The sequence below is a fragment of the Convolutriloba macropyga genome, chromosome 14 (genome assembly GCF_964194025.1).
Source record: "Convolutriloba macropyga chromosome 14, txConMacr16.3, whole genome shotgun sequence".
NCBI classification, from domain to species: Eukaryota; Metazoa; Xenacoelomorpha; order Acoela; family Convolutidae; genus Convolutriloba; species Convolutriloba macropyga.
In genome coordinates, this window is record NC_134481.1 from 16,021,111 (window position 1) to 16,033,747 (window position 12,637).

At 35.6% G+C, this 12,637-nt stretch overlaps 1 protein-coding gene across 1 annotated transcript; it reads left to right on the forward strand.

Annotated features, from left to right (window-relative positions):
- Nucleotides 1-1,379: 1,379 nt before the first annotated feature.
- On the forward strand, nt 1,380-9,783 carry LOC142352845 (MFS-type transporter SLC18B1-like). The gene is made up of 3 exons (XM_075404997.1): nt 1,380-2,150; nt 7,462-7,938; nt 9,034-9,783. Exons 1-3 carry the CDS (start codon nt 1,766-1,768, stop codon nt 9,648-9,650), a joined length of 1,479 nt encoding a protein of 492 aa, XP_075261112.1. The 5' UTR covers nt 1,380-1,765; the 3' UTR covers nt 9,651-9,783.
- The last annotated feature ends 2,854 nt before the right edge of the window (nt 9,784-12,637 follow it).

The following is a 12,637-nucleotide window of genomic DNA, read 5'->3' on the forward strand; positions in this document are numbered from 1 at the left end:
TTTTGTTGATGAATTTTAATTACGAAAATTTTGTCCATTTTTAATACTGTGGTTGTATCACCATGGTATTTTTTAATTAGTGATACTTGCCAGCATGTGATGCTAAAAATTCTTAGCCCTCTTGCAAAAAACATTCACGCAAAGAAATTTTTTTGCTCAAATGGGTGTTCCAAATAATTCTCAAAAGTATTATAACCATAATACGGGATTAGTAATTCTAACGTAACCAGTCGCACTTTTAAAACTTGCAGAATTTTTTATCTCATTTACTATGTTTCCTTAAATTTTATTTCACTTATGCATTATTAAGCTAACTTTTCTTCCTTATAAATTTGGCAATGAGGTAAAATATTCGGTATAATTTGAGTGTTTTGGCATTGGGCATTTTGTCGCTACAATTTAAACATGAATATAACTGTGTACTCAATAATATGTAAAATTCGTTGGTCAGCAATTCAATAATGTCAATTTTGAAGATTTCGTTTTAATGAACTATCACAATGCGTTATATGGTACTGAAAAAATGGACCTAGTTTTTACAAGAAGTTTCGTTCGTATTGGTTCCCGGTTCGGTTTGTCAATTATATAAATCGCTGAAAATGTAAGATTTGCTACAAATGCAGTGACAAAATGTGATAATTTGCGTTTTTGAGCTGAGAAAATCTTTGACCGTTAAAAATGGAAAGTCTTACAAAATTCACCGCTTTCACTGCTATCACCGCTAACAGAAACCGGTACAATGCAGTGAAATATATGCTTTTTTCTCAGCTGTTCGCTGTAATTCTTGCATTAATTTTTTCGACAAAACTTCGAACCGGGTTCTCGCTAGCTTTTGAATACAACCGGTAGTGTAGATCTGGATTCTTGCATTTATATTTTTGTCAATTTGTTTCCTTCTCACCGTTCTTCTCTTTTCTGAGCTAAAAGTATCATTGTTCTTTCTTAGAGATATATACGATAGATTTAAAAATGAAAATGCGCTGCAATTTTTTTCTAACGTAATATATTTTTTTTTTGGGGGGGGGGGGGGGGTTCTTTTTGAAAATGTTTTAGTTGCATAAACAGAACTCGTTTCAACCCCGATTAGAAACCATGAATTTTGTAACACTCCATTTTTTGTGCTAAAAGAGTTTTATCTCTTCCGAAAATGGAAAACTTAAGCTAAATGCATAAACAAAATTCGATTTCCAATTTCATACGGAAGCTATTTAACTCAACTTTCAAAATCTTAGATGTTGTTTTAGACTATTTGTAATCTATGATGCGTTAAAAAACAAAGTTTAGCGCAATAAATGTGGACATATTAAAATCACAGCTCGGCAAAGTTGAATCGGAAAAAAGAAATTCCCTCAACCATAAACCTGTGTCAGCTTGCGGCTTTGGTTAACTAGTTAGTACTGGTTATAATAAGGCTAACATTACATAAATGGTAAAGAAAGTTTTACATGGAAGTTATGATACAGTGTTGAAAACAGCTTTTTGACCAACATTAGAATTCGACGCAAAATAGATAAAATAGTTGAACTTAGAAATTAGTTAAATGGCCTGAACTACATAACCACCTTTTCAATCCAAGTCTATTATATTCAGTTCTTTTTTCAGTAATACTGTACATGGAAAATTATAGTTTCATTATGATGTTTTATTATTGCTTGTCTGTTAGGGTCGGGGAATTACTCTCCTATTTATGAGAAAACAACAAAATAAGCCAAAAATTAATAGTTTTTTTAGAAAAATTTTAAATTGTTAATAGAAAATTACAAAAATGGCGTCAGTTAAAAAATGGCGTCAGTATGGAAAATTAATATTCGCTTCCTTAGTTTATTTTTGTCAGGGTGCTACGATAGCGGCGGTAGCCCCTGTCGTTTCCATAGTTTCCGAGGAAGATCGGGGAATCCCAAGTTATTTCACAGGGGTCATAGTCGGTCAAGACGACGTCGCAATTTTCTTCTCAAGTTTACTTCTGTTTCCCTATTTAATAAATTCCTCAAATTATGTTAAATATTTTGTGCTCGGGAGTATCGGGAGTATCTTATGCAATGCTGTGTTTGCGTTCACTTATAAAGTTGATGACGATGTTGTATACGTGAACATGTGTTTGTTCATTCGGCTAATTGAAGGCTGTGCTTTTTCATCTTCATGGATAGCAGGTAAAAACATCCAGGTCTCATTGTTGGTCTTGGTCCCTTTTCATTTGTCAATGACTTCACTTTAATTAGATGAAGCCGAATTTTATGATAATATATGGGGCCGAGGGGATATTAAAAATTGAGCAAAATAATTTTCGTTGATCCAGCTACAAAAGGTGATCGAGTTAAAATGTTGTCAAAAATAAATTTTGTCTTAATTTTTTATTTAATGAATTTCAACATTCACTATTAGGTTAATGCTATGAAATTCAACATTTATTTTTTTGAAAAGAACTACACTCGTTACCAAAAGAAATTGCTCAAATATCGAAGTTACATGGTAGCCTGCCTGTTGTTGCAGATATGTTCTGTAATAATTGGATTTCCTTCGAATTTATTTGAGTCGACTGGAAAAAAAGCTCTAAATTCTAGAAACTGACAAGAAAGTGGTTAGAAGTTTGCCAGTAATCAGTGAAAAGCAGTAAATTGAGTTCCGCTAGAAATATGTTCATCATGGAATTCAACTAATTGCATTTTACGAAAAACTCACAATATTCTATTTGGATTTCTTTAAGTACTATTGTCAGTTGTCTGGAATTTAGAGGAATTAGCTTTCAATAGATGAAAACTGCAAAGCATTGACATTCTAACGGAGAAAATGAAAGACGCAACATTATTGCGTAATCTGTAAAAAAACAGGCACTTTACTGTATAAGTTTGTAATAGAAAAAGCAAATAAATGCTCCAATTAGATTACTACACTATAATCTGAGACATAAAATTAGAAATGCTCTTTGCACGTATCAAAATTTTTGATCCAATGTGCCAAAGCGTTCACATTACTTTTCCTTTAACGGTTAATTTCGACGTTTTTGTTTTATTTGTTTGAAAATTAGATTATATAAAACTTATCGCCACATGCAATGTAACTTACACAAAAGAAATTAAATCGAACGTAAACCCCATAGTTTACAGAATGAATTTTGCTGTCAGCTATTTGTCGAAGTTTTTGGGGAGATTGTGAATCGATAGAGAGCCGAGTACCTGATATTAAGCCCAAATACTGTAACGCTATTGTGCGATCAGTAGCGCTGCCCTGCCAGCTAAACAATAAAAAAAAAGTTGAGGACACGAAACACAATACTGCAAAGAAGTGAAATTCGAAAACGCAGTTCAATTTACACTTTGTAAAATCAATCAAGTAAAGGCATTTTGCAGGAAGTTACCTTAAAGAAAAAGGAGGCAGCTGTATAAACACAGCTGGGAGGCTCAAATATATATTTTTAACAAAATAAAAGTTGCCACAAGGTTTTTAAAAACTCCAAAATGGAAAAAAATGAAGCAAGAACAATTAAAATTATACTTGTTCAACCATCATTCTTTTGACGTCATTTTGAGAGTCGCACAGATCTGGGAAAATCACTTTTTGCAGATGGGTTTTTTGTAGCTTGAGTTCCGCAAAAACGGATTTTGACAACTTTGCGTTTTCACCCTCCCTAATATACCGCAATGGAACGTAACCAGTTTCCACAAACGCAAAGTTAGCCAGAGCAATTTCAGGTTTGCCTTTTGGTTAACGGTGTAATTGTGAAACCACAGATAAACTTTCCTCCAACTTATATGGTTTTTAATACAAAATTTTCAAATAGAGTAATGCAAAAACCGAAGGATAACTCTCTTATCCAACAAAATGGGCGCTGAAAAAATTCTACAAGGCCATATATGATTCTTTACGGAATAACAAGCTCATTTGCTACTCTTAGCAAGACTGCAAAAGGAATTGAAACAGATATCATGTCTTAAAAACGGAGATATTCTCAAAAGGATAGAGGAAACTCATATTTCCATATTATTACAGCTGTTTCTATATTATTACAGCTCATGAACTAATTAAGTTGAATAAAAAATTTTTGACTTCTTTACTTCGTAAAAGATCACATTGAAAAAGATGACAACAAGCTTGAAAAATACGTCAATTTTAATGACGAATGATAAATCTAACAACTAGAGAGAAAAGTGCAAAGCAATTTGATTCTTTGCCTCAAATTCAACAAAAATTTATAATTTTTGTTTCATCCTCATTTCAGTAAATAAGAACTTTAAAAGAAAACAAATGATTTCCGATTTGAATTGATATTGTCTAATTGGTTCTGGTACAATTTAACAGCCGGCTTTGTTAATGTCTTCGGGTGCAAAAGCCATTGGTTTAATGTAATGATTGACTAAATTTTGAAAAAATTATTTGCAGTTAGTTGCATTCTTCGACGTTTATTTGTCAAATCTTTAATATGGGGAGATGTAGTGATGTGGATCGGCATGACCGTAGAGTTCTCAGAAGCAAGATGATTTAATCTGAGTTTCTAAGAAATTTCAAAGTTTCTAAGAAATTTATGATTATAGATTTGTTTTCTGCTGAGCGGGATTTTCAAGAAAAGGAAAAAATGGCAGTTTTACAATCGGTAATTAGAGCAACAAATTGCAGAGAAATTGATAGAAAACTTTACTTTATAAGCGGAAAGCCAGCAAATCGTTGACATAAATTTTCCTGCGTTTCCTTCTGTCCCTCAAAAAATGATTGTTTGTTGAAACAATTCTAGCTTCAGAAAAATCTTTATTAATTATTTGATTTCAGTTTCACGTTAAATGGGTAGCAAAACATGAAAATCACCATAAGAATTTAGCAAAGCTCTCCGTTAGATACCACGTCTACCTTGAAAAATTCGCACCCTGCGTTTTATATGTAATAGATGTAACAACCGATTGTGATGACATTGAAGAAGTGAAATATCAAATTATTCATATTGTCTAAAACAAGATAGCTCAACTTCAGCCCACCTAACTATTTCTCAGAAATTGATGATTTCTTCAAAAACGAAGCAAGCAAAAAGAACTTTTACGTGGCCGTTCATTTTCAATTGTTGCTTTTAATGTCACTAAATTTGCTCAGTGAAGGTGTTCAAAATTAAGCTAAATGAAATAAAGGCAAGATGGCAAAATTTTATAATTTTCTTGCTAAAACTCAAATATACGAAACAAATTATCAACTTCAGATTATCAGTCAAGGATATTGCAAAAGTCCTCAGAACTTTTTGTAGCACTAGGTGAGATTTATCATGTCCCAAAGTATTGTTTTGAATTGCGTTATTGTGAACGATATAATACCGAACCTAAATTATTTGTTAAAAAATCTGATAGGTATTTTAAAGAGTTGAAAAGATTACAAGTAGACAGCAACCACGTGAAATTGGCATTTGCACTTCATAAGATGATTCGAAGTCAATCAACATATTGATCTTTGATAATGCGTGTTGTTTAATTGAAAAAAAACCCATGTTTTTCGACAATGTGACTTAGTACAAAGTACAAACAAACTATACCAAATTGCTGAATTTTTAACTAACAATTGTTTTTTCTTTAAAAAAACACTTTTGTTTGCAAGAAAAGGAGCTTAAGAGCCATTTTTACAATTGATTATCAAATGAAGTTTTTACTCCTAAAAATAAATTTTTTTAGCGCATACAATACAATAATTTAGTCTACGGAATAATACGCGCATAACCTCATTTTTTACATTTATTTACACATATGATTGAAACACCTAATAGATGTATTGTTGAAACCTGTTCCGGAAAGAAATTAAAATTGTTTTATAAACTAGGAGAATTACATCAAGTATCTATGTATTGAAAATGCCGTCGCTGCTCACTGAATGTATGCGAAACACGATTTCTGCCATCTTAGTTTGCCCCTATATACCAAGATTTAGATATCAGGCTGATCGAAAGGACGATAAATCGAATGCATCACACTGCAATTTGTTTCAACTGGACAACTGCATGCACTTTTGTTGTAAAATACCCCTAAACATTTCTCTTATGTTGCTTTTCATCGATAATGTAATCACAGGAAGCTGCATTGATTAAAAGTAATTAGAAATACCCAAGGCAGCGTCATGCAAAAAATTGCAGCCCATTGTCCATCACCATGCCTCTAACGCGGTTATCCTATCAACCATGACTAAATTATCAGCGCATATTGAGTTTGCACGTAATAATTATTTTGGTCAACATTTGACACAAAATTTTGGTGTCATTAACCAAAACGTCCCTCACAAAGTCTTAGAAGGATAGTCGCAAAACAGTTTTCTCAATATGAAAACACTTTTGAAAAAACGTTTGCAGTACGTATCTACGATTCTAGTGTATTGCTGCCCTTTTCCATCTTTCTGTCTCTACATTAAAAAAAGGCATGAATTCGATTACTAAGTTTGTTGTCAATTCGATATTCTTTTTCTGAAAAAGGAACTTCCTTTAAATATCTAACTACTCCTTCATCGAGTGAGTCGATACGCTTTAAAATTATAGGGGATTTTTGTCAGAAGTATGGTTTAGTCGAGGCCTCAACTGTTGAAAAATCCCTAAACGGCCACAAAGAGCGGTTGTTTCAATAATTTATAGCCGTTTTTTTATTCAAGCAAAGCAAAAAAATGCAAAGCTATGTTTGTAAGGCTGCCTTCTTTCTTTAAACACATCCCTGTTCAACATTTTATTGTTTCTGCACATGCTGTGACAGCCACGAAGTAGCCGTAAGCAAGATTGCAGCAGCCCATAATTATAGGTATGTGGAGAATTGCCACAAGACTTCAGAAATATCAATTTTTAAAGTTAAATCAATCGTGGTAATTGGGCAATATTGCCATATCATTAGATTGAAGTAAGCTAGGCCGATTTAATGATAGTTTTCATCTCGTCAATCATGATAATGTTATGCTGTTTTTTAGTCGGTTTCATTTCTAACAGTGAAATGTCAAATTTTCAATACAACCGTTTTTTTTTCTTCGATCAAGTAGATTTCAAATTTGCAACATGAAAAACTTGATCATATCGGCTTATTACGTTATACATGTTAACGACATTGATAAGGTGAGGCAAATAACGCTTGAAAAAAAAATTTTTTCGAAAAGAATTTGAGACTACCATCTTGAATCAAACAAAAGTCCGAGAAGTGTCGATTGAGGACAAACATTCGGGTTGAGCACGAATTCAGCCCGAGCCGAGGTTTCACCCTTAATACACCTCTAATTAACGTGGACTAGGGTGTAATGCGTACTTCACTCCTATTTATCGGGGAAAAGAGTGTAAGAGTGTAATTTTTAAAAAAATCACACTGTCTTTGCAAAGACTGTAATTTAGGGTGGACTGATAAAAAATTATACTCTTACACAATTTTGCGCCGAAAAATTTGGATCGAGCGATTGTCTGTGGATTTTTTATTTAACTTATTTTAAAAAAGAACAATCTTTTCCCAATTTGAGGTGATATTGTGACTTCAGGTCTGCCACTTCTGATGGAGTACATGCCAGATAACGAAGCCATCATCAGTGGCATCACTGAACTGGGAGTGGTAATGGGGGTAGTACTGGGACCCAGTCTCAGCATCGGACTCTACTTCCTCGCTGGATACGCCTACCCATTCATATTTATAGCTGGACTACAGACCATAGCTTTGATCTCGTTCTTCCTGGTACCAATTCCCAAACATGAATCCGAGGAAAACGAAGACAACAAGGGTGCCAAGGAAACAAAACCGGAACCAGTGAAAGGGTCTGAAGCAAAAGATGGAGATGAGGCTAAAGCAGATCAAGGGGAACCCAAAAAGGAAGTACAAGGGAAAGAAAAGACGGGGGATGTTGCAGAGGTGGAAAAAAGCGGTGTGGATGAATTTCTGAAGTACTACTTGAGTGCTCCAGTTCAGTTACTGACTCTGACCATGTTGGCTGCAACTTCTATGATTGGATACACTGAAACAGGTAACATTTGCGCACTCAAAGTAGTTGTAACCCAAATTATCTACAAAAACTGTTTCCTCAAACAGCCTGAGAAGAGTAGTCACATACAAATAATTATTTTATAGATCTTTATTAAATTATCTATTAAATTATAAAAATCATTATCAGTGCATAAACAACGCAGAAAATAGTTCACAACAGCTAAAATGAGCAGTCAAATATTTTACTATCTACGTCAACATAAGCTAAGCTGGCAGAACTGTGATATGATTCAACATACCATCTTTTGGTGGGATGTCATTCCGAGTAATTGAACAGACGGTCTGGTCACCCAATCATACTTGCACATTTCTGCACCTTCTGGACTTTCGATCGATTAATGAACGCTTCACGACACACAAGCAGCTCACAATTTCGAATCATATTTAACTTGCTCTGAAGCATCTACTCAAGGCCAATATTTGACCGGATCATATGGTTCCTATTTCTCATACCTCACTTAGGTTATTTTGCCTGGCAATAGTTGGCGGCAATGATATTGATGACTTAAGTTTGCAATAATAAGATCTTGATATGCGAGCATTTGCACCCACAAACCCACTCTGACCACCCAATTCTGTTCTGTTTGGTCTGGCTCATACCCTAAGCTCGTTGTTTTCCGTTTCACGCATGCCCAACATTCGGCCTACCCAATTCCAATATTTCGGTTTTCGGCCCAAAACCTGAAATGCGTAATAACTAATCTTTAAGGGTGCTTTACACATTTCAGTCTGTCTGACTAGGGTCTGTTCGGTCTGGCCCAGTGAGGTCAAACTCTGTTGGGTCTGGACCCTGTCCGCAACCCAATCCGTCTGCCTTATACCCGTTTTGGGTATAAGACATCATCCAAGACCCAGTCGTACAAGAATATTACTACGCTTCTTAAGTACCGATGACCATTAAGGCGATAATCTTTGTGAAGGATGCAACTAATCTACTCACCTTAGTCGGAATAGCATTGACTGAATAATCATTCAGCAATTTATTACTGGGTAAAAGTAACAAAATTGACATTTTAAAACAGTAGCAGTACCTAACGATCAAAGCAGTTTTATCTAATCAAATCTTTCATTTCAGTTCTGTCGGTTGAATTCCACGAATACATGAACATGTCAGATTTCGAAACTACTGTCCTTTTAACAGTTGTGGGCCTTGCATATCTGTTCACAGTGCCTTTAGCAACATATTACGCCGACCGACACAACTTCATTCCAGTTCCGATTGCCGGAGTTGCCTTAGCTGGATCTCTGTTACTCCTTGGAACTATAACCAGATCCGAGCCCTTCGAGAAGAACTTTGAAATATACGCGTTGCTGTTGCTAATAGCTGGCGGTTCCGCAATGACGTGTATAACCCCAACATTTACCCTTTTATTCTTCGAGTGTACTCGGCGAGGTGAAACCCCAGTAGGAACCCTAATCTCAGGTGTGATCAACGCCCAGTTTGCGTTCGGAGGAACAATTGGACCCGTTATTTTTGGAGGAATCCTTTACGAAACGGTTGAATTTCACGCTAGCTGTGTTTGTTTGGGAATCTATATCCTGTTATCAACCTGTTTTACATTTAAATACCTGTATTCGACTGGATTGATTAGAACTAAATGCGATTGCCCCAGACACAAAACCGCCCCGGATGAAAACACGAATTTAGTGAACAAAGAGCAAAAGAGTGAAAAACCAGAAGAACCCAATTGAATTTTAGGTCAATTTTTGTTTGACTGCTATAGTCAAAATTGCCTTTTTCTATAAACTTAGTAAATCTTAAATTGATCAAATTTGAAATTAAGTTTGAAATGTATTTAATTTAATAAAAACGATTGAAATCAAATGAACGTTTTCATGTTGCTTGACTGTCATCACCAATTACTATAATGAACAAGATTACGACTCGAACTTATTATCTCGACGAAAACCGCGCCTTCGTGAGCTATTTGCACCTAAGAATAATGCACTTTTACTTAAATAGCGTCAAAAATCGGATCTTTTCCGCTTGTGCCCCCCAGTAAGTTATGCGCACCCGTTACAGAGCACGTGCTATTACATAGTAAATCATTATGTTAAAATATGGCACGTTCGTCTGGGTGCGCAAATAACATGCACCCACTAAGCTGGGGGGGGGGGGGGCACAAACGGAAAAGATCCAAAAATCTGTAAAACTCCAGCACTCTTTATTTAAGTAGCAAACATGTTCTCTACTAAACAAAATCATTTGCAAATAAGCAACAAAACCTACGGAAAATCAACCCTATTGATGCTCGCTGCAGCAGTGCGAGAGGGTAATAGCGGGGAAACAGACATGTAAAGGGGCGGATCTTTCCCGTTAGTGGTGCATATTATTGACGCACGTGCCACATTTTTACATAATGATTTACTGTGTAATGACACGTGCTTTGTAACTGGGGGGCACATAGCGTACTGGGGTGCACAAACGGAAAAGATCAAAAAGGGCTTTAAAGCTTATGTAGGCCACCAGTAAGATTTAAAATGAAAAGTAAGACAATTTCAACGCAATTTTCATTTCACTACAACCATTTGAGTTCAGCTGCGTAAAATTAAATTGAGAGAAATTTACATCAGGCAAAAGTAAAAATGGTAAACGTGATCAAGTCACTTGGAAAACCAAAATAGTGAAAAAAAATCTAAAATAATAAACAAATTATCAAATATTGGGGCGCACTATTAAATCTTTTCCGTTTGCGCCCCCTGTACGTTATGCTCCGCCTCCTGTTACAGAGCACCTTCCATTACATAATGAATCTTCACGTAAAAATATGGTACGTGCTTCTGGGGTGCAAATGATATGCAACCACTAAGCTGGTATTTTTCCAACATACTTCTAAAAAATTGTCAAAAGCCGAAAAAATTGTCTGAATTTCCAGTAAAATTAATGCCGGGGACATGGGGGAGAGGTAGTGGTGGCTGATGGAAAGGGAAATGCGTGGATGGAATGGGGAGGGGTTAGGAGAGGGGGTGTGGCTGGCGAGGGGATAAGGTGAGATGGAGAAGGCAGGGAGGAGAGGATTGTGGGAGAGCAGGTATTTCTGGAAATGACCTTTTAACCATTAATGCTACCAGAGGCTGCTAACTATTGCATATTGGAGGTACGACAAAAAGTTTTTAAAAAATAAAAAAAGCAATAAATTCATTACTGGCTATGCATTCTTTTCAATTTGTTTCACCCTTTGAACAACTCAACTGCTAGGTCAATTAGAAAAAAAGAGCAAGAGCAACATTTGCAATATTCACCATAAAGCAAGAAAGAAAGACACAAAATTCTAAGTCTACGGAATTGAATTCAAAACCATTAAATTGAAAATAGACAGGGGGCAAACACTGGATTTTCAACAGGAGATTTGAGTCAGTCTATCTCCCTCGGACAGCTGCTTCTCATTTCTAGGGAAAATTTTCAATTGTACAAAAATCGCGAAATTCAAAGCTGGGACAGGAATCAATCTACTTATTCGTTCTCATTAATTTTTTTTCGTAAGAGACTAAGAGAGCTTTATTTGCAAATTATTTTTTAGGTTCTCAATTTCGATCTCAAATGCCGCAACAAATGATGCTCTTAGATTTTATATAGACCACTAGTATGATTTGAAGAGAAGATACTTTAAATTTGACGGCGTTTCATTTGAAAAACTGAGCGCGTTTTATTTGACTATCGATTGTGAACTATCGCAATTGAGTACAGCGAAGACCAACTTGCGTCCCGCAAACACCAAGAATTCAAACAGCTAAAAGTTAATCGAAACGATAAAGCAATAATTTTACAATATATGACACACTCGACTACAATAACTACTTCAATCTTCGTATCGCTTCTTCGCTTTGCTTGTGGGAGACAGAGAAAAATTTTAAACGCTCTACCACTCTAATCCACAATGAAGAGTTACCAGTCAAAAATCAGAAAAATTCAAGTTGAAACATAACCGACTTGAATTGCTCCAGGACGACTAGTGAGGAGCTCTAATAAATTGCAACCGGCTTCAGTGGAGGGGAATAGCCTAAATGGAACTACGAAAATCAATTGGAGGCTTCAAATAATCTCACTAGAGGTTAATATTTACAACTATGAAAATTTAAAGTGAAAAATTGACACCAATTTTGGCGCACTTATCCTTTGACTTTTAATTTTAATATGCCGATAATTGAGTTCAGCTGCTTGAAATTGCGATTGAGAGAGAACGTTAGATCACGCAAAAAGTCAAGGGCGTAAAAGTCAGTCGTTAAGTCAAAAACGATCAAGCGAAAGTTTTGAATAAAAAGGCAATAGTGTTCAATTTTATTGAGCAATGTGGATAGGTAAGTGTGGCAAAAGTTGGGTTTAGTTGATGGGGATAGGTGGCGTGGGGCGCGGGCAGGTGTCCAGGGGGGAAGGTGTGGGGGGGGGGTCGGGGTAGTTGGGGGGGGGGGGGTAGTTTAGATAGGTTGGAGGGATGTGCTCAAAAATTCTCGAAACGACTCTTTAACCTTAAATACTATTACTTTGATTACTATACATGACAAACTAAGCTACTTTTAAAGTCCATTTTTTGAACACAGGAGTCAATGTTGGAAAACAGCAGTCAAATTTCAAGCCATGACTTTAGCTAAAAAACTTTAGTACTCCTCTTCGAGTCGTTAAAAGACACACACGTTTGCAATATTTGCTTCCCTTAGAGAACAATTAAAAATACAACATG